This window comes from Diaporthe amygdali, assembly GCF_026229845.1.
Source record: "Diaporthe amygdali strain CAA958 chromosome Unknown NODE_6_length_1560011_cov_65_102424, whole genome shotgun sequence".
Lineage (NCBI taxonomy): Eukaryota > Fungi > Ascomycota > Sordariomycetes > Diaporthales > Diaporthaceae > Diaporthe > Diaporthe amygdali.
The window spans coordinates 21,113-45,669 of NW_026517026.1; the positions used below are offsets into that span (position 1 = coordinate 21,113).

At 49.4% G+C, this 24,557-nt stretch overlaps 9 protein-coding genes across 9 annotated transcripts; 4 read left to right on the plus strand and 5 right to left on the minus strand.

Annotated features, from left to right (window-relative positions):
* Positions 1 to 857: 857 nt before the first annotated feature.
* Positions 858 to 1,932, minus strand: J7T55_000748 (HSCARG dehydrogenase; the record flags this gene model as incomplete). The annotated part of the gene is made up of 2 exons (XM_053139997.1): positions 858 to 1,295; positions 1,381 to 1,932. The coding sequence occupies 2 exons, from the start codon at positions 1,930 to 1,932 to the stop codon at positions 858 to 860; spliced, it is 990 nt and encodes a 329-aa protein (XP_052996401.1).
* Positions 1,933 to 3,247: 1,315 nt separating this feature from the next.
* Positions 3,248 to 4,929, plus strand: J7T55_000749 (uncharacterized protein; the record flags this gene model as incomplete). Its single annotated transcript, XM_053139999.1, has 2 exons — positions 3,248 to 3,379; positions 3,433 to 4,929. 2 exons carry the CDS (start codon positions 3,248 to 3,250, stop codon positions 4,927 to 4,929), a joined length of 1,629 nt encoding a protein of 542 aa, XP_052996402.1.
* Positions 4,930 to 5,776: 847 nt separating this feature from the next.
* On the minus strand, positions 5,777 to 10,427 carry J7T55_000750 (uncharacterized protein; the record flags this gene model as incomplete). The annotated part of the gene is made up of 12 exons (XM_053140000.1): positions 5,777 to 5,883; positions 5,981 to 6,541; positions 6,725 to 6,744; positions 6,794 to 7,467; positions 7,529 to 7,780; positions 7,843 to 7,856; positions 7,915 to 8,009; positions 8,634 to 8,759; positions 8,856 to 9,022; positions 9,077 to 9,391; positions 9,472 to 10,263; positions 10,329 to 10,427. 12 exons carry the CDS (start codon positions 10,425 to 10,427, stop codon positions 5,777 to 5,779), a joined length of 3,222 nt encoding a protein of 1,073 aa, XP_052996403.1.
* Positions 10,428 to 10,777: 350 nt separating this feature from the next.
* Positions 10,778 to 12,510, plus strand: J7T55_000751 (uncharacterized protein; the record flags this gene model as incomplete). The annotated part of the gene is made up of 5 exons (XM_053140001.1): positions 10,778 to 11,007; positions 11,061 to 11,067; positions 11,117 to 11,566; positions 11,622 to 12,200; positions 12,484 to 12,510. The coding sequence occupies 5 exons, from the start codon at positions 10,778 to 10,780 to the stop codon at positions 12,508 to 12,510; spliced, it is 1,293 nt and encodes a 430-aa protein (XP_052996404.1).
* A 465-nt stretch (positions 12,511 to 12,975) lies between these two features.
* J7T55_000752 (uncharacterized protein) lies at positions 12,976 to 14,107 on the minus strand (the record flags this gene model as incomplete). Its single annotated transcript, XM_053140002.1, has 4 exons — positions 12,976 to 13,152; positions 13,214 to 13,551; positions 13,623 to 13,723; positions 14,058 to 14,107. 4 exons carry the CDS (start codon positions 14,105 to 14,107, stop codon positions 12,976 to 12,978), a joined length of 666 nt encoding a protein of 221 aa, XP_052996405.1.
* Positions 14,108 to 14,662: 555 nt separating this feature from the next.
* J7T55_000753 (Heterokaryon incompatibility 6) lies at positions 14,663 to 17,149 on the minus strand (the record flags this gene model as incomplete). The annotated part of the gene is made up of 1 exon (XM_053140003.1): positions 14,663 to 17,149. One exon carries the CDS (start codon positions 17,147 to 17,149, stop codon positions 14,663 to 14,665), a length of 2,487 nt encoding a protein of 828 aa, XP_052996406.1.
* A 480-nt stretch (positions 17,150 to 17,629) lies between these two features.
* On the minus strand, positions 17,630 to 18,850 carry J7T55_000754 (ribonuclease h; the record flags this gene model as incomplete). The annotated part of the gene is made up of 1 exon (XM_053140004.1): positions 17,630 to 18,850. One exon carries the CDS (start codon positions 18,848 to 18,850, stop codon positions 17,630 to 17,632), a length of 1,221 nt encoding a protein of 406 aa, XP_052996407.1.
* Positions 18,851 to 20,051: 1,201 nt separating this feature from the next.
* Positions 20,052 to 20,510, plus strand: J7T55_000755 (uncharacterized protein; the record flags this gene model as incomplete). The annotated part of the gene is made up of 1 exon (XM_053140005.1): positions 20,052 to 20,510. One exon carries the CDS (start codon positions 20,052 to 20,054, stop codon positions 20,508 to 20,510), a length of 459 nt encoding a protein of 152 aa, XP_052996408.1.
* A 1,969-nt stretch (positions 20,511 to 22,479) lies between these two features.
* Positions 22,480 to 24,278, plus strand: J7T55_000756 (major facilitator superfamily domain-containing protein; the record flags this gene model as incomplete). The annotated part of the gene is made up of 3 exons (XM_053140006.1): positions 22,480 to 22,790; positions 22,877 to 23,226; positions 23,668 to 24,278. 3 exons carry the CDS (start codon positions 22,480 to 22,482, stop codon positions 24,276 to 24,278), a joined length of 1,272 nt encoding a protein of 423 aa, XP_052996409.1.
* Positions 24,279 to 24,557: the final 279 nt, after the last annotated feature.

The window sequence follows — 24,557 nt, forward strand, 5'->3', positions numbered from 1 at the left end:
TGGTTGGTATCATTGTTCTATCCTACCCTTTGCTGGAAACCTGTGTGGAGCTGCGTCAGCAACTGAGACTACCCTATAGAGTGGGCGGCTATTCCAAGCCGATCGACCGAGCCTTACCAAGCAAACGAACGAAAGCGCGATATGACAGTCTGAAGAGATTATAAGCCAATGCGATTTCCCGGCAAGACAGTTTTGTTGCAGTTCTGTCATAAAGATAGACACATTCACTGTACATAAACTATCGACAACCACTAGTGTGACTGTCTAGAAGCATCCTGAGCGACTACGAAGCGGATGTAACATAATCTCGTGCTCCATCGAAAATAGAAAATACGCTTTAGCCGCCCTGACCCACAACACACTTTCAATGTCAAGGGTTATATGTAGGCAAGAGCCGCATACGCCCTGTTATTTGACAAAAAACAAACGCGCAGTAGCTTTCCAAAAACTAACCTCAGCTTTGCTTGCGCGAATCCTTACATTTGCCTCAGTAGCGCAAATTTCCTTTGCGAGATGTAACAACCTTATGTACTTTTTCTGTAGATATGCTGCAAATCTTACACTGAAGATGGAGAATAGTGTATCGCTAGCTTATCAACTACCTTGGTGGATTCAGGCGCAACATCCGCTTCGACTGCATGCAAGCCAGCTGTCGCAGCAAGTAGACTCCTTCTTGTGTACGAGACAATTTTTTCCTAACTTATGCTGTCACAGAGTTATATAAACTCCAAACTGCTAACCACCAGCCGTCCTTCTGCAATGGACGATGTCCTTCGAATTCTGGTGGCCAGCCCTGGGTCTCCATTACTCAGCCCATAGCGGAAACCTGCCTAGGTGAAAATAACATCGATGAGATTTTACCACTCAATTTGAGCTAGGGTATCCTCATTTTTTCGCAAGACGCCTTCGATACCTAAATCCTTTGCTGTCATGTATTGATAGGTATGAGGATCCGTTTCGTAGTTGCCATCGCCGTGGTCGTTAAAGTATTTGAACATCAAGCCAATCTCTGTGCCTAATGCACCCCAGAGTTGTTCAAAGTCGCTGAGGGAACATTCCAGGAAATTCACTTTTATTTCCTTCCCTTGACTCTTCAAAGCGGTCTCCAACGTCTTTGCGTATTCTTGGATAGATGTAAGCTCGGCTGTTGCATTTACATAACGCCCTATTGTCTTTTCAGGCTGGGCAAAGATGGCCTTGACGAACTGCCCGACATTGAATGGTGCATCGCCAGCGAAGGGAATTAAACTGTCGGCAGAAATTGGAAGCACAAGCAGACGGATATTAGCCCCATCCTATTCTCAATTAGCTACCCTTCAGAGTCGAGGGTTACCTGAAACAACTGAAAACCAAAGCAAGTAGCCTCTAGTTAGTACTCACCGAGTAGAAAGGGGTATAAGGTGGCTTCTCGATGACAGATCCATACAGACCTACGCGAAGAAAGGTAGTCTTGTTGCTAAGTCCGTTTTTGGGGTTCATTATGTACTGCTCTGCTGGGATCTTTGACTGAAAGTGCGGAATATCATGTTTACCCGCACTCTCCTTAAGAGCATCCGGCAAAGTAGACCAAATCAGGTGTTTCAAAGACGGCGTCTGTGAGGCTGCCTGAGCAATGTTCAGCCCCTGACGTGCCTCAAGCTCTTGACAAGCCGCTGCACCCGATCTAGCAAACACAGCAGGTTGAAAAGCCGTATTTGCAAATATAAGAGATGAGCCCTCGAAGGCTGATATAATGGTATCGATAGAGTTTAGATCAACACCAACGACGCTGATATTTGGCTTGGTTGCTAATCTTTTCGCTGCAGGGCTTTCAGTGTTGGACGTAAGGGCTCGAATATGGTACTGAGTTGTCTCTTGTGACATGAAAGCAGAACCTACTCCGGCACCTTGTTGACCGAGGGCGGCGCAGATCGTGAGGACGGGAAGACTCATTGTGATGGTCGTTAGTATTACTGGACGGCTTCTTCATGCTGACTTGCAGCGCCTTAAATCATCAACAACGCAGTTCCATCACCCGAGGTTATATTTTCACGTCTTCCGAGGCGCGGATAGATGTTGCTCCGAGGCTCCGCAATCTAAGAGGTTGCTGTACTATTCTGAGTGGGAGTCGGGAAGTCTGAAGACGTTCGGCTGACAAATGAAAAGACACCAACGTACATGATGAATAATGGTACATGTTGTATCGTGCCATGCATACTGTTGGTAACAAGGGGAAACAAGCGAGCGCCATACCTTGCTCACCAACCAACATAGAAAACACCAGAGTAAGGCTGTACTGTTCTTCAGATGTCAGAACAACTATCTGACAAGTCGTTACATCGTTTCCGGTTTTCCCACGCCTGTATAGCATCTTTCCTTCGTTTATACTGACTCTTTTAGCCATTACTGCTTAATGATTAGTTTACCATTCATATCGATAATTTAAATGATGGATTACAATCCCCTTTCCACGAGATTTCACAAACAAGGTTCTTTCCTTTATTTCATTGAATGTCTGTATTAAAGCCTACCTCTTTCAACAACTCGCTTTATCATCGGATTGTATTTGGGTTGGCGGCGTCCTACAAACCCCTCTGCACTCCAAGAGATAAACACCAGCTGTATAAGCTACATTACAGGGAGGGCAGACAATTATTTGCGGCTCCGCTTTTAGAGCCGCGTCCTCTGACACACAAACCATACTTCAGGCATTCAGCTTGATTACTAAGCACAGTTGCTTCTCACAGCTTATCTAGACAATGCCTGGCCTACAACACCTGTCAATTGGGAAACGAGCTGATAAGGTGACCCGGGGAGCCCGTAAGTGAGCTGGTTTATAGTTATTATCAATCACTAAACAAGCGGGGCTATAGACCTTATTTCCAAGGGACCCACGGCAGTTATGTCATTTGCTATTTCGATCTAGCCGGGGATAGTTATAAGTGGGTCTACCGAGGCCATTGTTGTCCACCATATCGTACCCTCAATTTGTCCAGTCTTTTATTGATGCTCCGGGATGAAGTGGTCACTACTTTCTTCAAGCGAAACTTTGGCCAAGAAAGCCGTAGGAATGCTTCGGAAGCTCGGTTCGCTTCTACAATGCATCTCACATGTGAATTCAGGCGCCTGGGGGATCACGGCTGCGAAGTTTCAGCTGTTTCCCTCGGAGCTTCTCCCACAGCCGGTCTATATAACCTCGTTACCTAGCTGCCTATATTTGTCCGTCTCTGAACATCTCATACCATCTCACAAGCTACCTTACGTTAACATGTTCAGCATCACAAACGCCGCTGGAGGGGAGGCTATCCCCAGGTCCGCTGCCCACGAGGTGGCTGACTATGAGCAAGCTGTAAAGAACCTGGTTGCAGAGACGTGGTGCAATTGGCCCAACTGGGCCGGGGTAGGTACCCTATGCTTCAGAAATAGCGAAGCAACTTCTGACACGGTAGACAGTTCACTGGTCTTCGCGAAGAACGTGGGCCTTTCCGATGTACTGTCCATGGCAACATTCCTGCCTGGGCGGCTGGGACTTTGTTCCGAACTGGCCCCGGTTCCTGGCAAATCGATGACACTCCAAGCGGTACTCTCCAGTTTGGACACTGGTTTGATGGTCTAGCCCACACCCACCGGTTCGACATCATCTCATCCGGTGATACTGGAGGTGTCGCAGTACTTTACTCGTCTCGCCATCAATCTCAAGCATACGTGAAGTATATTCAAGAGCACGGTCAGGGGGACGTTTTCACCTTCGCTCAGCGTCGTGACCCCTGTGTTGGGATATTTGGCAAAATGATGAGCAGTTATGAGCCTGCAAAAGCCAAGGACAGTCAGGCCAAGGACCGTCCAACTGACGAGATTAAGAATATTTGCGTCGCCCTTCACGCAGACGTTCCCGGTCTTGCCTCTGCAACTGAAAATTCTGTCGAAAATCAGGAATCCTTTGGTCATCGTGGGATGCCAGGAACTGTATGGATCACTAGCGATAACTCCAAGATGCGTCGAATCGACCCTGAGACTCTCGAACCGCTCGGAACCGTTAATCAGACAGCCTTCCACCCGGATCTGAAGGGCCCCATATCTTGCACTCATGCTCAGCGTTGTCCTCGTACCGGAGACTTTTTCAACTTCAACCTCGACCTGGGTAGTGACGCAGCCTATCGTGTGTTTCGCGTCAGCGCCGCCACCGGCAGTACTGAGATCTTGGCAACCATCGCTAGCTCGGATGTCAAGCCGGCGTACATCCATAGCTTCTTCCTGACGGAGCACTTTGTCATATTGTGCATCCCCAGCACACATTTTCTCGAGGGTGGTCGCAAAGTTATGATGGAGCGCAATATTCTCGATGCCATTGCCCCGTTCGACAAGTCACAAACCCGTCGTTGGTTAGTCGTTGATCGTGTCAACGGAAGGGGCGTTGTCGCCGAGTTCGAAAGTGACGCTGGCTTTTTCTTCCATAGCGTCAATTCCTTCGAGACAACGACCGAGTCTGGAGCAGTTGACGTGTTCTGCGACGTCGTCGAATATCCGAATCAGGATATTCTCCGCAGTTTATACTACGACGTGCTGATCAACCGCAATCGCGAGGGCTCCAAATTCTGGGGCGATGAGAGCAAGGGTCGCGGTTCTCTGATTCAGCTGGTGCGCTACAAACTCCACGTTCCATTGTTTGATACAGCCGCCAGCACCCCACCAGCCAAACAGTTGAAGGTCCAGCGAGCCGAGCAGCAGTTGGTCATTCGTAGTCCACACGCTGGTGAACTGGCCTCCATCAACCCGAACTTCAACACCCGCCGCCATAGGTACATGTACAGCCTATGTAACCGGGGTCTAAGCACCTTATTCGATGGCATCGTGAAGACTGATATTGACACGAGGGAGGTATGTTTTTGGGGTAACCCCCGGGACATACTCCTGGTGAGCCCATTTTCGTGGCTCGTCCGGGTGGTTTAGATGAGGACGATGGATGTCTGTTAAGTTTGGTATTAGATGGTCACAGCAAAAGTAGTTACCTACTGTGTCTGGACGCAAAGACAATGACTGAGCTAGGCCGTGCTGAAATCGGGTTTGCGGTGGGCTTGGGGTTTCATGGACTGCATACTCGTGCCAGAGCTATAGTCCAACCGGCAAAGTTGGCCTGAAACTGATTTACCAGGCTGATTGGCAAAATAGCCATTTAGTCATTACCGCTTCGGGCCGAGCGCAGTCAGTTCTCGTAGGAGAAGTAAATTCTTGGTATAATCCTCTGTGAACTGTGAATAAAGGCTTTGCATCTTTTGTGAGATGGAGAATCCAGCTCATGTATCGTGGTACTAACCCAATTATAGACAAAGCTAAAACTATTATTGCAGGGTGCACGGTAAGCTTCAGGCTTACATAATCAAGGGAAATCCTGATCTAAGGACTTTAAAAGAAGCGTTGCTTTCAAAACACAGTCTTTGCCTTTACCGTACACAATCGACTAGCCTACATTCTTTTATTTACTCGTGCTTATTGCATATGATAGTAATCTTCGTACTCTAATCAGAGACTAGAACCTTTTCCCCGCTCCCTTTACTAATATGTCCATTATCTTATTATTTCCTTACTGACACGCTTTCAAATACTCTAAAAGGCTAGTGAAATAATGTTATATTCTATTCTATTTCTTGTAATTAATTCTTATTGTAAATAATTGATCAATTTGTAGTATTTTATTGTATTGGATTTTGAACGTTTAAGTGAAATAAATGTTTATTTTCAAGGGTATATTATATAAAAAATGGATGTCTCTCGTTAGAAAAGTGGAAATCGAGATAATTCAGGTCAATTTCGAAATCAAGACTTTTATACAAGTCGCCCGCCAACTCGCCTTGCCTCCCGTCGAGGCCATTTTCTGGGCTAGCCCAGGACTCGAAAGCATCGGCTCTGGATGGGAAGGGATCCCCAAAAGTCGGTGACAGTGCACACGTTGAGATAGCCATTGAGGATCGTTGGTTTATCTTTACGTGGACCTGATGCTTACTGAGCAGCTGCAACAGGCACTTATAGACCTTAGCCGCAGGATGTGAATTCTCAGAAGCTCGCTGCAGAAGACGAAATGCATCTGTGACCTCTGCAACATAGGCTGCATCATCGTTAAGGGACTGATCCAAGCACAGATTGATGGCGAAGACGGTGCTGGCCAGCAGTATGGCGTACAAAATACTAGAAAGTCGCAGCCGCCTTTCCGAGAAGGGGATCTGCTGTTGCTCAAGCTCCAAGTCGGCAGAGAGGATCTTTCGGGCTGCGTCGAGACATGCGGCTCTGGCAGTGCAGAAGCAAGCTTGAGTGAAGGCGCGGGCGAAGTAGGGGAAGTGAAGCCTGCAAATGAGGGAGTAGACATGAAGTGTGAGAAGGTATCGCTGGACCGTAACTCCTTGGGATGGGGCTAGCGTCTGAAAATTTCCCGACTTAGTCGTGCCCCCACTCAGACGGCGAAGTGAAAGCGGAAGGTCGTAGATGAACTGTTTAAGCCGGTGATTGAGCTCTGTAATCTCACGATACTTGGACTCTTCTGTCAAAGCATTGCTCAGAGGTACGCGGTCTGTATATGTTCGACAAATTTCTGCAAATCGAATCCGTAGCAGGCAGTATGTCATAGATGTGGGATTCGAAATGTGCTCTGCCAGTTCATGTCGGCTACTGGGAATGTCCTCATCATTGACATTCCTCGGCTGCTCGGTAGTCATTTGACGCGGATTTATTGTATAAACTCCCTCAAGCATACCTCCGTGACAAGACAGAATCCTGCAGATCAGTCAGCACAAGTGACGACCGCGCAAATTGCAGGACTTACCAATCAGTCGATACTAGGTACCACCATACTCGGCGAATCATCTCGGCCTCTATCGCGCTCGAGCCGGCTTCTTCTTTAGATTGCTGATGTGGGCGGTCGCGCAGATGAAGCCCGAGCTCACGGGCAGTATCCACAGCCACGGACAAGAGACTCCGGAAATTGGATGAGAACCCATCCAGATTACATACAACACAGGCTAATAAAATCAGAGCCTGGACGTGCGGAAGAGACAATCTGGAGCTTCGCCTTGAGTGGTCCATCACATCAAGGGCAGCTTTGATCCACGATGCCGTCTGCCGGGTCGCCGCGTCCGGGGTTTCGTACAACCGCTTCTCTTCGGAATCGCGGCACGTCCACTGGCTCGTCACGTTCGCGATGATACTGAGCAGCAGCATCGCCTGCCCGTGTGGAACGGTGCCCTGTGAGTCGATGACATCATAGAGGGCGTCTATTGTTCCTGGAAGTGATGGAGTGTGTAGGACATGGCACGTGAAGGCTATGTCAGTGATATACTTCTGTAGCAGAATGCGGGCCTCTGGCTGCGTAGGAATCCAGACACGCCTCACGGATCGCCCGTTAGGATGAATGGCAGAATCGAGAACGTATGTCGTGGATCCTGGGAGCTGGCGCACGGAACATGTCTTATATGAGATCGGATCGGCTATGGTCGATGCCTGTGAATGTCATTTTCAATAAAAGGTCTGATGTCATTTGCAAGGCTCGGGAATAACTAACGAGAAATGCACTGCTGCGGCTCGCCTGCTCCAGATACACGGCATCGTTCGTCAGACCTTGAAGACGTGGGCTGATATCGGATTGTCCTGAACGACGAAAGGACGAATCCTCTGCGTGAGACGCGGAGTGGGGCGCTCTCTGGCGTGCGTCATCTGTGCCAGCATTCTGTGCTGCTACGAGCTCCTCGAGCTGCTGTAACCGATCGTGGATCCCAAGGTTGGAATCAAGATTATTTGATGAGCCCGCCTGATCCTGAACGGAGTTCTGTAGCCCGGCGAATTCACAAGGAATGCCACGACTAGTGCAATTAGGACAGGGTGCCTTGCGGCTACAACGCAGCTTGCGAGATCGACAAAATGTGCATGATTGCGGCCGTGGCCACGTACGCTTGTTACTGCTGCGCAATCCGGCTCGCATCGCGGGCCCGAGCTGCAAAGATTCAAGTGGAAGATTTGAGCGCCTGGTTGATATCTTCGGTGATCTGGTGAAGAGACGAAAATGTCAGTAGCAACGGATATCGATGTCCCTGGCAGCGGGCTCGCGGAGACTAAGGAATTGATTCATGTCCGCTGCTTCCGCGGAGGCAGACAACGCCGCGGAGGCAGACGGCGCCACGGAGGCAGACGGCGCCAATCATCTGTCGATTCGCTCTGCCTTTTGTGGAGAATGTTTTTTAGAATGGTCTGAGTGCGAGCTGAGCCTGCGGGCTTTCATGACCGCAACATTCCCTCCCCTCGCCCCTTTCTCATAGGAGGTATCAAGCGAGTCAGGACTGTGGGAAACCTTAGCCTCCTAGCATCCTCGCCGCCCGATCCACCCAACGCCCTGTGTTGTTTGCAGGCTGACCAAGAGCGAGCTAGGAGGCTGGGCTAAACGAAACACTCGCGCCCGCTGCGGCGCCACATGCTATCAGCCAGGACAAAACTAGAATGTATGACACACCATGGCATGCACAGGGGCCCTACAAAATGGTCAATCTGAAAGCTGCAAGCTTCTGAGTCCTCTCTCTGAACGCACAATCTTCACTAAACCTATAGAGCCTAATCCTATTCATATTGAATAAAAAGCAATGTTACCAATAAATCAATTAACGAAATAACCTCACCGGGCAGCTCTACGCAGGGTCAGATGTACATAAAGAGGATCTTTCTGCCATGCCAAGTAGACCTTGCTCTGCTTGTACCAATGTTTGCTCTGTTCAGCAAGATCTAGATCGAAATTCCAGACCAGCCTAGCGAGAATCAGGCGCATCTCAGCGTAAGCCAAACTAATTGCAATGAGAGTCAACAACCGAGCATGTACTTGCGCCGCACAGTGGAGTACTTACTTCCTTCCAAGGCAGTTCCGCGGTCCTATTGAGAACGGCTGGAACGCCTCCTTCTTATCCCCGGCGAACTGTTGGTCGCCGAGCCATCTTTGGGGTCTGAACTCATCAGGCTGAGCGAAATGCGCTGGATTGTGATACAGCGCCCAGTGCCAAATTTCAACCACGGTCTGGGGAAGTCAGCAGGTGAATATTGCTTTGTATAGCGAAATACCATAACGCACTCCGGGAGGTATGTAACGATTAAGGATTGTATCGCCCAATTCATTGATTTTGCGCGGCGACCCGCTGGGCACCGGTGGATAGAGGCGCATCGACTCGTCCAAGACAGCCAGCAGAAAAGGCAGATTTTGTACGGTAAGTAAGTCAATTTCCTCTTCCGTGGAGAAGGATGAACGAACTTCCTTTGTCAGTCTTGAAAGAGCATCTGTATTTGTCGCTAAGAAGTAGGTAGCTGCAGAGAGCAGCGTAGCTGTCGTCTCAGAGCCTCCTACGATAAGTGTCGTGGCGTTATCTGCCAACTCCTCAAATGTCATTTCCTGATAGAATGTCAGGTTCAGGCCCAGAAACCGAAGAAAAGCCGGAGCTGCGATCATAATGGAAATACCGTCGAACGTACCTCGCTCGTGGCGCCACCACGTGAAATCATAACCTCCATCAGATCCGGTCGCTCGTAGGCCATGGATAACCTCTTACGAACCTTCTCCTCCGTCAGGAGTTTGTTCTCGGCCAGCTTGTTAGCAACTTCCTTGGGAATCAAGAACTTGAGAACTCCTGCCAGGGCGGGATAGCGGTTCATATTAACTGCCCAGGCAGCGTTTTTCAAGCTATCAAAAATGAGACGAACCCATGGATGATAGGTTGAACTCTCCAAGCAACCAAACGGCTCGCCGAAAGATAAATCGCCGATGATATCAAAGGTTGTATAATTGAACCAGCTGACAAGGTCGATAGGCCCTGACCCCCGCTGCGCAAGGTCTCGGAGTCGTTCGAAAAGCATGTTCACATACTTGAGAATAATAGGCTGCTGATTCAGCATGGCCTGCGCAGAAAACCCGTGGGCCATGACCCGTCTGTAACGTGCATGGTCGTGGCGGTCGGCGCCAATGATATTCTTCCGCGCTCTCGCCATATGTATAGGGTCTTTCCCGTTCTCGCCCGCACCATGCTTACGGTGACCTCGAATCTCTTTCATGGCGTCTGGATGGTTGAAAGACAGGATCTCGGGTGCGATTCGGACAATCGGGCCGTACGTCTGATGAAGCTTGAGGATACGCTGCGGAGCATTGCCCGAAAGGTACATCCGAGTATAAGGCACGCGCGTGGCGGCCCACGGCTTTGGCCCTGGGAAGCCACTCAACGGGTGCAATAGCAAGTTATAAAAAGCCGCCCATGACATGGAAGCAAGAATCTGCCTCGAAGTCAGTTGAGATGCATACATTTTCCCTGCTGCCAAACATATCCTTTAGAGCTTACCGCAACCAAAGTGAAAACGATGAGACGAGCTATCGATCCAACAAAGGCGGTGGTGCCATCTGGGCCGGCTGTCTGATCCATGATGCGCAGGTGCTTCATCTGGTTTCGATGATCAAAACCACTGTTATCTTAGAATTTCGAGATGGTAAAAGTCATAGTGCGGGATTGAGCCGGCATTGATCTGACCTTTAAGTGACAACGCCAAAAGAGTCCGCGGAGGCAGCTGCGCGTGGTCCGCGGAGGCGCCTGCTGGTCCGCGGATGCTCTTTGACGATAAGGGCTATAAGTGCGGTATTAAATGTAACTCTGCGGTGGATTTTGTCAGACGGATATTCACATTGCACTGAGAATGGACGCGTGATCTCCATGATAAATACCGGCTCCCACCCCTTCCACACGACCCATCACCCTCTCACTTGTCCAACGGCGAATCCACTATTTTTTGCGCCATGGCCAGCTCGAAGAGTCATTCCAGCAAGATTAGGAGTGTCTTGACACCTTTGAAAAGATCCACGATTGCTAATTCTGCGGAATCCTCTGGGAAAGCCGAGGAAACGGAAACATGCGAGTCGAATATTGTTGACTGGGACGGCCTAGATGATCCCGAGAAGCCCCTTAATTGGCCCATGTCGAAAAAGTGGCTCAACATCGCTGTTTTGTCGATTCTTTCGTTCATCACGTAAGAGTCCCAATAGCACACAGACCGTGCACAATTCTGATAACATCACGCAGTCCACTCGTGGGTAAAACTTATGGCCATGTCCCAACTGCTGCTCACATTCATCTAGGGATCTTCCATGTTCGCCCCCAGCATTGGTGAGATCATGATCGAGTTTAACAGTACATCAAACATAGCCGCAACTTTCGTCTTGTCGATATACGTGCTTGGCTTCGCCTTCGGACCCTTATTGATAGCACCCCTGAGCGAGATCTTTGGCCGTGCTCCGCTATACAATATTGGTAACCTCCTTTTCACCATTTTTACAGTCGCAGCTGCGGTCAGTAACAGTCTGGGAATGCTCATGGCTTTTCGGTTTCTCATGGGCCTAGCTGGCTCCGTCCCAATCACGATTGGTAGTGGTACTATTGCCGATACAATGCCTCTCGAGACACGAGGCAGAGCTATGGCTGCATGGATCTTGGGTCCTTTATTTGGACCGAGTGTCGGCCCGGTAGCTGGCGGTTACTTAGCCCAAGCCGCCGGTTGGCGATGGATATTCTGGCTGCAAGCCATTTTGGTAAATCTGGCGGAGTCTTCTAAACAATGGGAAAAACTTCGCTAACATCGTTCAGTCCGGAATGTTCATTCCTGTGGCCTTCTTTGGTATGAGAGAGACATATGCCCCGGTCTTACTTGAGAGAAAGGCCGCTCGGCTTCGAAAGCAAACCGGCAATGGGGCCTTGCAAAGCTGTTTGAGCGGCGGTGTCAACCACAAACGGACCTTTCAAAATGCCATAATTCGACCTCTGAAGCTCCTCGCGGTGGTTCCAATCATTACCCTGATGTCTATATACGTCGCGATCGAATACGGCATCATGTACCTGCTCATGTCGACGTTCTCAATCGTCTATGAGGGCCAGTATGGCTTCGATGCTGGTACAAGCGGCCTCTCATATCTCCCCCTTGGCATCGGTATGCTCATAGGTGTTGTCATTTTCGGCAGGGTCTCGGACAAACTCGTTCTGCAGAACAAAAGCAAAGGTGGCGAACATAGACCGGAGATTCGTCTCGCGCCATTACTCTCGATTCCCTGCGGCTTAGCCATCGTCGCCGGCTTGTTTATATATGGTTGGACTACCGATAAGAAGACTCACTGGATAGCATCTATGATCGGTATTGCTTTATTTGGTGCTGGTCTGATGGCAATCATGGTGAGTTTCTTTTCAAGAAAGTTGAATGATAGTACTGACGGTGACAGATGTGTATTCAAAATTATTTATTGGACGCGTATCCACAGATTGCAGCATCTGTTACTGCATCACTTACTGTGCTGCGGTCAATTGCAGGCGCATTACTGCCTCTGTGTGCACTTGATGTTTATGAAAGTTTGGGTTTGGGATGGGGCAATAGTTTGCTTGCATTTATATCTGTGGCTCTGGTACCGATCCCGTTGGCCTTCTATCTCTTTGGAGAGCGTCTTCGTCGAATGTCCAGTCATTTGACGATATAGGAGCGGTGTGAGACATCAAAACTATGCTGAGGGTGGAGAACCGGTTGAATTGACATATACTCAAAAGGTTTCAAAGCTATTAATAATATGAAGACCATGTGTTATATTATGTATTCAAATGTTATTTCTCAATACAGAGTAAGCTTCAAATCTGAAGAGAGAGAAAAAGAAAAAAAAAAGAGCTTTGGCTATTTGAAAATGTGGTCGCCAATCCATCTTTCAAATACTCTTCATCCTGGGGCGAAGGAGAAATCTCATGCACTCAAAGTCATAGTCCGTTTACTTGTCCAAATCGTACTTCCAGCTTTGTTCTTCATCCTGTTCGGTGTATGCTGACACGATACTCTGACGACGAGTTTGAAACGTGTCTACAAACTTCTTACGGCGTATCATCGCTTCTTTTCCCCACTGTTAGTATCCCAAGGAGCAGAGAAAATTTCGATCAGTCCCTCACCGGCGACGGTGTGAGACAAACATCAGTAGGAAAGCACACCATTTTCGTCTGCGTATTTATTCTTCTCTCGGACTTCCTCAAATTTGGATCGCCAGTCGCTAGGGAGCGGTCCCACCTTCTTGATCACTTGTTTGAGAAAGAAGTGTTCATCATTAACACGATATATAAAGATGCGCTCTCGATAGATCAGATCGTATATCTGGAGAGACTTTGAATACGTGTAGTGGTTTACTTCTCAAGGATGACTGCATGAATCTTACCACGCATCCAACTTTCCACAAATCAAGTCTGTAGTCCAGAGAGCCAACAACAAAGGTCTCAGGGGCTCGAAGATCGAGGGGCTGAGGTAGTACTTCTGCAGTCACGGTTTGGTCTACCGGAGAAGCTGCACCCCAGTCAATCAGCCGAATGTCTTCGTCAGGTCCATCGTCCCATAATCCCCAGCGCGAGGTGGCCACAATCTCTTTGGGGAAATGCAGTGAGGGGAGAGGTCCTATAGCTTTGGCGACATAGAGATCGCCGAGTATGTCAAAAAGGTCGTCATCTTCATCATTCGCGATGGAGTCCCAGGTGACAACGATATTTGCAGCTGAACTATCTATATGATAGAGAAATGATTTAATAGACAAAGGAGGAAGGAGCAGTGATCAACTGTGAAAAGTAACTTACCTCCATGTGCCAGACCAGCCTGGTGCGCAAAGTCCAATCCATCAAGGATCTGCTTCGAGGCTCGCAAGGTGGTGTCCGGACGGAGTGCCTGCTCGAGGTCTCTAAAAAAGACTTATCACATCGCCGGATGAGGGGCCAAAGAGTTCTGTAACAAGGCAGTTGTGGGTTTCTGCTCGACGAGCCTGAATGTATTCCGCTATTATCTGAGGCTGAACAGACGGTGCAAAATCCACCCCAGCCCAATTTGCGAAGGATAGTGTAGCAAGTGTCTCGGAAAGTATCTCCTATGGCTACTGGGTGAAAATCACCGGGGATGTAGTGTTCCAATGGCTCGTGTGGATGTATTTGACCTGTTTGGTCATCGTATAAGGACCAATTCACTTGTGCTGCCATTATTGGACCTCGGGATGAAAGGGCAGATCATGGACAAATGACCGTTGTCCTGTTGCGGCCGCCATCTTTTCTGTTTTGTTCTTGTGGGGCATTGTGATAGCAGCCTAGATGGGGAACAGGCCAAACGCTACCCAGGCTGCGGGTTCACATGCATCCACATTGCAGCCTGCTCATGCGAATTCCCCGCCCTTTTGCTGAATGCAGGCGCGTGAATGTTCCTAGCATTACTTGAATGAAGGGAAGCATCTCCTCCAAGACCAGGCTTTTACTAGCAGGCAGGCATCAGGCCTCCATAGTACACAGAGGGCCAAGAAAGCGGTCAAGAACATTAAGAAAAGGGCTGAAAGGACCAGGCAAAAACCAATTGCAAGCCGCGGAATGCTGGGCAAATCAGAACAATTTATTTTTGCGAACAATTTATCCCTTTAGAAACCACGTGTATAAGATGAATGCAGTATGCCTGATGTTAAAATATTCCGGCAACAAGGTTGGACCACGAAAACTTCTTCTCCCGTAAAAACATCATCGCAGCGCCGAGAGGCTCAGATGGCTTGATCAGATCCTCTTCCTAGAGTGTCCTTCTCTTAATCTATATGAAGACTGTATGGATCCATACAATAGAAATGACACTGGTGACTCGAAGTGGCCTAGACGATCTGCACCGGCTCGAAATTGGATCCTCTTTCCTGCGAAAGCTTTCCATCCATGACTCCATGAACGTAGGCTTCCCCAATGAAGGACGATTGCCCGTCACCATGTAGTCCATGCACCGGCCTTAAAATGAAGGGAGTCCGGGCACCACTCAGCAGCCACACCGTGTCTCCTACCCGCGCAGTTCTTGGTCCCAGACCAAAACACCCGGTTTCGGTCCTGAATAGACATCGTGCGCGGTAGTGCCGGTAGAAGGCGGAATGGAAGCTGCTCACTTCAGAAACTGCATCGGGTCGGCAGTTGTGACCTGCGTCTTCTGCCCTGAATTCCTCGATCTCTTGCAGTGACGGAAGGGATTGCGAGGTGTCGGCCGCCTGAAGCTCTGAGTATAGGCTCACTCTAGCCTTGTCCTGCTCTGATTGGCCATTTCCCATTCGTAAATTCTCGCTAATAAATCTTCTGAAAGACTGTTTCGCAGCTTCCAGCCCGCCAGCCCATAAGTGATCGAACATCAGCGTCCGCCAAAGAACCTCCATCTGACTGATTTCCGAAGCGCCTTTTTCACCAAGCTGCACCAGGTTAAGCCACGAGAATATATCGTAGCTGATACCGTCACCGATTTCTCTTTCATGTGGCTTATCTTCCATTTCAACAATCTTATCAAACTCATACCCATCGAGCTTGAGTACCGACGGGGCTGAAGGGTGGATTTTCGGTTCCCGGGCAGATGCAGCAGTGAAACTTGTTCTCCACAGTCTTTCAGTTGTGAGCGGTTTGTTGAAGGCGGGCACCCATGATGGAAGCCCGGTGGGGCGTTGATTCTTATTGTGGGATGGCAGCACGTTGCAGTAGCTGTTCTCACACAATGGTGCCTGGACAAAGGAGAGGCCCTCAAGGGGTTCAAACTCCTCGACATCCCCGCTGTGGAAGCTCTGAATCTTGTTGTTACCTCTGGCCACGACAAAGACCCTACCAAGTTCCGTGAAGACATCTTTAGTTGATCTCCGGTAGTCCACAACAATCTCGTCGCCGCAATCCAGCGGCGCTGCAATGCTCAGAAGTGCAAAGACCTTGTCCTTGGGATCTGTGACCTCAAAGTTCCACGTCAGAACTAGGACTGCGCATAAGCTGAGCTTCTCGTCCCAGCTATGGTCTACCCGCCCCTCCATTTCCTCGATTTGTCGGACGTGCTGCCGCTCAAGCGTGTCAAACCGCAGTCGAAGTCTAAGGTCCGTCATGACCCACGCACCCATTCCCTTGGCTCCCTTGTGACGGTTGCTGTTAGGATGCTGTGGTAGTCCCATGATATGTACATCTTCGTCGCCGCCTAGTCGGTGCTGGACGAGCTCGAAAAGCTCCATCCATGTAAACCTCTGAGACCCACATAGGATCTCGACGTCCTTGGCAAGAACTACTTCCTGCAGGACCCAGGTCCGCTCAAACCAGGACCGCCGGATGAGGTCCAGAACAGCCTGGAATTGTGGCACCGAGATTCCGCCAACGTCCTCCGTATCATGTTGGTGGCCATCGTGGCGGTGATCATGACTCTTGTTGGTAAACTGCCACGCAGCCTCCCTGCAGGCTTGGAAAGAGGCCGCGTTGAGACGACTGACGGCATCCCGGGCGATGCGAGTGGTATTATCCTCCGGCCCAAGCCATACGATGCTCGAACGCGCGCTACTATAGATTCGGGCCATCATGGACACCTGGGCGTTTCGCTCGTCGATGTCCTCTTGATTGATGCACACTGCATCAATCCAGAGGTCCCTCACCGTCGAATACTCGGTAGGACCGAGAGTCACTGACGTGGGAGCACGAAGAACGTTAGCGACCTGCTCGTGCTGTCGACGCTGTCGCTGGAGGCAACAAGCCAAGGGCGTCCTCCCCGAAGAGTCTATCCTCTCTCTATCCGCGCCGTGCTGCAGTAGCATCTTCACGATATCCAGATGACCATTCTCAGCAGCGTAGTGCAGCGCCGTCTCACCGAACACGTCCTGGCTGGTAAGGTTGGCACCCCGATGGATGGCGGACTGGACATCGGCGAGGCGTCCCTCCTCGGCGGCGCGGATCAGCTCAGTCTTGTTGTACGGCGGAAAAGTCTCATCTGCCCCGTCGGCCTCTTCTCGAGCAGTCCAAGCCTCACTGTTGAGTGCAACCAGTGCCTCGTGCAGGCTCTTCGTCACGTACAGAAGTCTACCGTTGGCGATGATGGGCCACCGGTTCGTGATGGCGTAGTCATCCGCCGAGTCTCCCTTGACGGCCTTGGGGTTGCCCCAGGTGTAGGACAAGGCATCGTATGTTGGGTTTTCGGCGAGGTCGACGTGTCGAATGACGCATTCAATGAGGTCGTGGCCGCATATCGACACAGGGCATTTGTTAGCGCCTGCCCTTCGCACAAATGACAGAAGCCGTATGCATGACGGTGATGTCAAGGGCTTGTATTGGAAGAGCTCGAAACTAAACGGTGGTACTTCGGGTTTCATTTCCTAGTGCAATGTCGGTGTGTCGGCCTATATCTAGTCGAAAACAACTCGGAGAATACATGGAAATGAGTCTTCACGTCTGACTTGATAAAGGGGAGAAATATGGCGGCTGCCTAATCGGACCCGGGGAGCCCGAGTCCGACTACGCAGCTTACAGGACCCTGGCATGGGGTGGCCAGACCGGCCCGTATAGAGTCTAAAGAGATTCAGCTTATAATCAGATTCTGTGGCTTTTCAATGTCAACACGTCATACCCCTCTTGTCGAGACCAAGTGAATGGTAGCTATTGTGAGGCGAGCATTGTAAATCATAATTAGAAAATCGTGCCAGAGCAAAGTAACTTACTCTATTTGATTTTACGGAAGAAATATATGATAGAGATTCTAGAAAAGACAAGAGCACCAAACAAAAGAGGTCATCCTAGCATTAGTCATTCTGGTCATTCTTCTAGAGTCAGTCCTAGTGATCGACCCATAGGATCTAGATCCGCATGATCCTCTTCTTCTGACGCCCACAACCCTTGCAGTCATCGTCTTCTTGGGATCTAGCCCTCTTCTTGACCACAGTACCACCACTAACCCCACTACCGACGTGACGACCTCGAGGTCTGCGGAAGTTCTGCAAGAAGCATTTCAAAAGGGGATCCTTCTCAGCCACTTTCGCGGGTATGGTCTTATCCTCGCCTGGTGAGTGAAGTGTGTACGCCTTAAATGCTTCAAAGTTGGTCCATGTTAACACTACTTTCGTGGTATCCGTCCGGCGGGCATCGATTAGGTCGACTATGTTGACGAGCGTCTGCTTGAGGATGCTTTTGCATTCTTCTACGGTATCTCCTGGGCGCTTTCCGACAGCTTCGCACATGGATTGGAAGCCGTGGAGTTCTACCACTGCATCATGGCGGCGTTGATGTTCGGGCTCGGCGAGGCACTCCACCTGGATACCCTCTTCCTCCGTCTCCTCCCTCTTGATGATGGGCAGAATGCGAGACGAAGAAGCGAAGAAGTGTGTCTGGAGTTCATTTCGGAGGGCGGAAGCCCGCTGCTCGTTATAGTGCTGAGTTCCACGAGTCCAGCCCTGTGACTGCGACAGGTGGGCCCACTCTTCGCCGAAGGACGCCGTACCGTCGGGTTCGAAGGCATCCGACTGAAACTGCGAGAAGTGCCCGCCACCGCCATAGACAGCCAAGTACTCTGTAGCATCAGCGAGGGTCTCGAACTTCTTGTACCTAGCGTCGAAGAAGCCGTCTACCTGCGCGCGACACTCGTCCCATGTGTGGTATACGCCTGACTGTCGACCTCTTGCTACTGCATATATTGTGGAAGTGCCGGAGCTGGAATCGACACCCGAGATGGGGATGGTTGATGCAGATGAGGTTAGCGCGGACGAGAGCCCATTAATGGTTCTTTTAGCCGGGGTTGACTGGTGCAGCAAGAGTCCATTGACGCTTCTTCTGGCTGCAAATGGTGTTGTTGACACGGACACTTGCGGTGGCGCGGTCGCCGCTGGTCTTGGTGCAACATCGAGCACGGGCTCGTCTGCATCGGCTCGGATCCAGTTCACAGCTTCTTGACGCGAGGAAAACCGTCTGAAATCGGAGGCTGAGTATCTGTCGACCTGTGCTTTGCACTCCTTCCACGTTCGGTATAGGCCAGGTGTCCTACCCCTGCAAACAGCGTACCAAGAGTTTTTGGATTGACCCATCTGAATCGACTGATACGGGCAGTTTGATTCGATGCTTCTAGAACCATATGTAACAAGCAAGTAATCTTGAAAGTTAAGGTGATGAGGTGGAGGACGCGTCAACGCGTTTAAAAGTGGTCTTAGTGGTCCGTGCGTCCCCAGGACGTTGGTGACATTTGCCCCAGGCAGTAATGTAAATGCCTGCTTTTGTCTCAAAATGAATAAGGCCCTAATTTCTCTCGAAGCCTATGACATTCTAACTTTTCTTCCAAAATTGTATGGGGAGCCGATAGTAACAAAAAGGAGAAGGGGAAAGGCTTTACGTAGCTCCTTGCTTTCGTGTTGTTAAATCTGGCGGTGGCGATTAGGGTATGTGCATTTCACATACACTATTGGAACAACACCGCCACACTCTCAAAAATGACAACACATCATTGCGGAGTCCTCTGTAGCTTACATACCCATACAGGCTTGGTCTACAAGAAAGCATTTTATAGCTGATTATCTTTAAAGGAAACTAATTCTCAGATGGTTACCTTATATAAGAGGCTATCCCATAGGAAGTTATCCCATGGGACGTTATCCTATATTCCCACTATCTCCTTTAAATCATTCCAGAGATACTGTGGTCGCCAAGCGTACACTCGAACTCAAGCTTGTGCTGATAAAACATCCTTAGTGCACATTTACCTCGCAACACATATTAGTTTCAGCACAATTCAACAAAATCAAAAGCCTTACCAGTTACAAACTCTTATAAGTAAAAATATTTAATTTACATATTTTTTTAAAAAAGAAATTTAACTTTTTAAATAAAAACAGCTTATTTAATTCCTTTTTATATGATTTATAGTAAAGTAAAATATAAATAATATAAATTTCTTTAAGCTTAATTTTAACTTTAGCTGCTTATTCATATTAATATATCTACTTATTTTTTTATTTTAGCAGCTATATTAGGTAAGTAGTAAGCACAGACCCCTGCCAAATTCCGTTCCAGATCTGGGTGCAACATAAATAGCACGGTGGGTTCCTCCGCTTACTGACGCCTGTGAATCCGTCCAACAGCCTCGTTTGCCTCGTTCTTGAATCCCCATTTCCCGTTGACAAAGAGGAGCATTGTCGCAGAGGCTGAAAAGCTCTCCATTATATCCGATCCATCAATCTCCCAGCTCCCTCATTACTCTGATTCAACACTCCCTCACCCCTCACCTCCACAAGCATGGCCGATAACCTTCGCAAGAACCTGGGGAAGTCCCAAGTCCAAAACCACATGTGCGAAGAAGAACAGCGTGCAAGATCGAGCGATAAATTCAGCCACTGGAACCAAGCCCTAGACGCATATGCCAATGGTTGGAAGCGGCCGACCCCCCAGTTCCCAATCGTCATCTCCGCCAACAGCCCAATATCAACGCCACAGAAACTGAAGGAGATAGCAGGGCTGGACACCACGTCTGAGGTCATCGAAACAACCTACACGACCCTTGATGGGGACCCCGATCCGAACCACCTTGACGGGAACGGGAAGCCGGCAAAAGTCAGGGTCAGCTTGGTTGGCTGGGACCAGCTACAGACTATCCGAGGCAAGACTGACTTCGAGCACTTTTCGTTTGTACGGCTTGAAGGGAAGGTTCGCGGGGTGACTCTGGTTACATCGTTGACCAAAAGTGATAAAACTTAAGGTTGAGGGAAGGTTAGCCCATCAGTATTGGACCTAATCAAACTGAGCGGCGATTGATTTGGCCATTCTGACAACAAATACTCATCCGAAAACTTGAACTGGCTTGGAGGACTCAAGAATTCAACGCTTTGATATCTGCAAAAGAAACGAGCAAATATGGCCCCTGACTCCCAAGTGTCCACCTCTCAAATTGAACGCTTCTCATGCAAGGACAAGAGACAAGATTTTCATGTCACGGTCGAAGGTCTATATTCTTTATCCGATTTTTTGCTTTGGTCTTCACTGCATTACCATGGATTGCGCTACCTCAAGTGTGATATAGCTGATGAATCTCTGGGCACTGGGATACCTTGCTGCTCAACAAATTACCTCAGCAGACGGCGGAGCTGCTGTACGCATACCTAACACAATTGCACTGCATTCCCAACAGACTATTGAAATTGCAAGTTGCGACTCTCAAGATATTGACAATACATACCTAGCATACCGTTCGGTCCCCATCAAGCAACTTCGCCTCGACCTATATAGTAAATAGTAAAGAATAAATAAAAATATTGTTGTTTTAGTTAAATTTACTTTAGTAAAGGGTAAGCTTTTAAAGTGTAATTTATAGGTGCTCTAGCAAGTGCGCACTCCTCTATAATAGCTTCCGGCAGCCCGCACGCACGCTAAATTTGCGACACTTTCATACTCATACCCCCATCGATGCCATCACCGCCTCTTGCAAGTACACAAACATATACCTGATTCTGAAGATATCCGTCCGCCGCCACGCCTTTTTTGCGTTCCTTGATCTCAACGTCTTTGCAACTCGTAGAACATGCAGGGCTTCCCCTGCCTGTCTCCTTTCTTTGCCAAGAATCTTGTGGTGAAGAATCTCTTTCCCTCAACAAGCGAGAAGCCCCAGATTTGTTCCCGCCATCCAACCAGCCTTCTTATGAACCACAGACACGTGTATGTTGCTCGGGGACGATCCTTTCTCGGAGAGGATAATCTTGTCCGTCCAGCTTCTGGACCTCGGTCTCGCCCTTGATTCCGCCTGTGGCTGTCTGTGCAATCTCAATTGTGACTAGCCGTTATCATCGTTGACCTGAGACAGCTTGCCAGTGATGGTTGCTTAGGACACCGACTTGCGTACGAACCACGACCTTCCTCAAAGCTCTAGCGATGGGCTCATGTCATCTGACATCTTTTTGCTCTATGCAGTCCAACTCGATATCAGCTCTTAGTGTAGAAAGACAGACATTTTGCTTAGGTGATTGAAGTATAAGGGGGGAGAGTATGCCATTACCCAGACACCATTTAGGTTCTGTTTAATTACTTCCGCGGGTGCTGCCATTGTCAATTGGCAGAATATAAACAGAAACAATCGCAGTGTCCCTTCTTGCTATACAATGTTAAACGTGCGAATGATCTGTCTGAGTACGGGGGTGTTATTAAGGTCTACTTGCAGTATTTTGAGGGCCCAGCAGCAAACGTAAATGATGTTACGCTGGAAGCAGTAAAACTGAGGTGAAGCGCCGGACGAGTAGTAACATTGTTACACACGCTGCCTGCTCATATGTGCGCTACACTTAAGACCATATTAGCTGGATTCTTTGTGCTATAGGGGTCACTTAGGTATCTCGTTTGTAAGCCTCCAAATGTGCAGTGGCTAATGGCTGACAGCGAGGCCGACCAACAAAAAAGCCTCCGAATAAAAAGCCTCCGAACAAAAAGCCTCCGAACAAAAAGCCTCCGAACAAAAAGCCTCCGAATGTTCGACCTTATTTACATCTAAGGCGGGGACGTGCAAAACTAAATGAAGTGGTGTCCGTGTTTCCATTCTATTGACATCATACTTAAATCTCTCCTCACGTGTATTGAATTTGGTAATATATATCGCCTGTTGAAAACGCTCCGTCGCCAGAATTTGAGCGTCCCCCATCAACCCCACCACTCGAATTGTTGTTCGGCGGATTTCAGCACCATGTCGGCTTCTCGATTTGAGAAGGATGCCAGTGCCGGATCCGAAACTTCTCCAGACAACGGTGCCAGCGTCCGTGCCCATGCCAGTGGTAGCGGTCAAGGAACCATAGACGTGCCCGCGTCCGACAAGCCACAGGCCGTCGAATTTCACAAGGACATCCGGTTCTGGGCCATCTTCATCGCCCTCGGATTTGCGGGTCTGCTTACCGCCCTCGAGGCCACAATCACGTCGACTGCTCTGCCGTCCATTATCAATGACCTAAACGGGGCAGAGCAGTACATCTGGGCCAATAATGGCTACTTCCTAGCCATGTGAGTTGAAGGCCTTTGCTGGAAATATCCAAGTCGGATATGACCGGAAATGGGGAACCATTGGCTGACACCTGGTTGCTTTTCAGGACATCGCTGCAGCCACTCTATGGCCAGCTCTCCAACGTCTTTGGCCGCCGGTGGCCCACCATCCTCGCCACCGCCGCCTTCACCCTGGGCAGCGGAATATGCGGTGGTGCCAACAGCATAGGCATGCTCATAGCTGGTCGTACTGTCCAGGGCATCGGCGCTGGCGGAATCAACGTGCTGATTGAGATTATCGTTTGCGATCTAGTCCCTTTGCGCCAACGTGGTCAGTACCTTGCTATGATGTTCGGCCTCGTCGCTCTTGGTACCGCATTGGGCCCTTTCTTTGGGGGCCTGATTGTCCAGTACAGCACCTGGCGTTGGGTCTTTTACCTCAACCTCCCTGTCGGCGGTATCGCATTATTATTACTTATCCTTTTTCTCAATGTCAAATACAAAAAGGAATCCACATTCACTAAAAGCTTAACCAAGATCGATTGGATCGGCAATATTGTTTTCATTGCATCTATCTCGGCTATTCTTATTGCTCTCTCCTGGGCCGGAGCTATATACCCGTGGAACTCGTTTCGGGTGCTTGTACCTCTGATTCTGGGTATACTTGGGCTCGCAGGCTTCCTCATATTGGAGAAGCTAGTAGCAGAACCGATGATTCCCCTCCGGCTGCTTTCGAACCGCACTTCTCTAATTGCATACATCTTAACATTTTTCCATAGTATCGTCACTATGTGGGCACTTTATTTCCTCCCTGTTTATTTCCAGGGCGTTAAACGTTACTCTTCTGGGTATGCCGGCGTGGCACTGCTCCCGACAATTCTTATCTTAATACCGACAGCGGCCGCAGGGGGCAGTATCATGTCCAAGACAGGCCGGTACCGCCCTATCCACCACATAGGCTACGCCCTACTTACTGTCGGTTTCGGCTTGTTTACGCTTCTAAATGAGGGTTCCAGCACGGGCAACTGGGTATGCTTCCAGATTGTCAATTCGGCCGGCGCCGGGCTTATTATCCCAACGCTTCTTCCTGCTGTGCTGGCATCATTAACAGATGCCGATACCGCCCTGGCCACGGCTACCTGGGCCTTCTTGCGCAGCTTTGGCCTGACCTGGGGCACCGCAATTCCGGCCGCTATTTTTAATAATCGTGTCGAAGAGATCGCCGCCCGTATTGTCGACCCCTCGGTACGGCATGATGTCACCGGCGGGCGAGCGTACGAGCATGCGGTCAGGGTCTATGTAAATGCCCTTCACCCGGAGACCAGATCCCAGTTCATCGGCGTGCTTGTGGATGGCCTGAAGCGCACCTGGCAAGTTAGTATCGCCCTTTCTGCACTCGGCTTCTTGCTCGTCGTGTTACAGAAGGAGGTCCCTTTGCGGGAAGAGTTAGACACGGAATTCGGGATGAAGGATAAGAAACAGACGCCTGACGCTGAGGCTGTAGGCTAGGCAACAAGCTAAGAGATCCAGCTCGAGGTGAGCTTCTAAATTTGCCAACGTTTGAGAATTCGCACAAGAAAGGGTGGGTGCCTAGGTATCTTGTACCCTGGGGACCTCGATTTGGATGTTTGGGTATTAAAAAGTGTTAATGTCTTGATAGATAGGCTTCGGGTGAGCCGTCATTTATTATGTTGGGCCGGTGCGGTGAAGGTCGTAGGCGGTATTGTCAGGGAAAGCTAAAACAGACTCCACAAGCACCGAAACATCCTAGATGGATTGCCCAGGTGT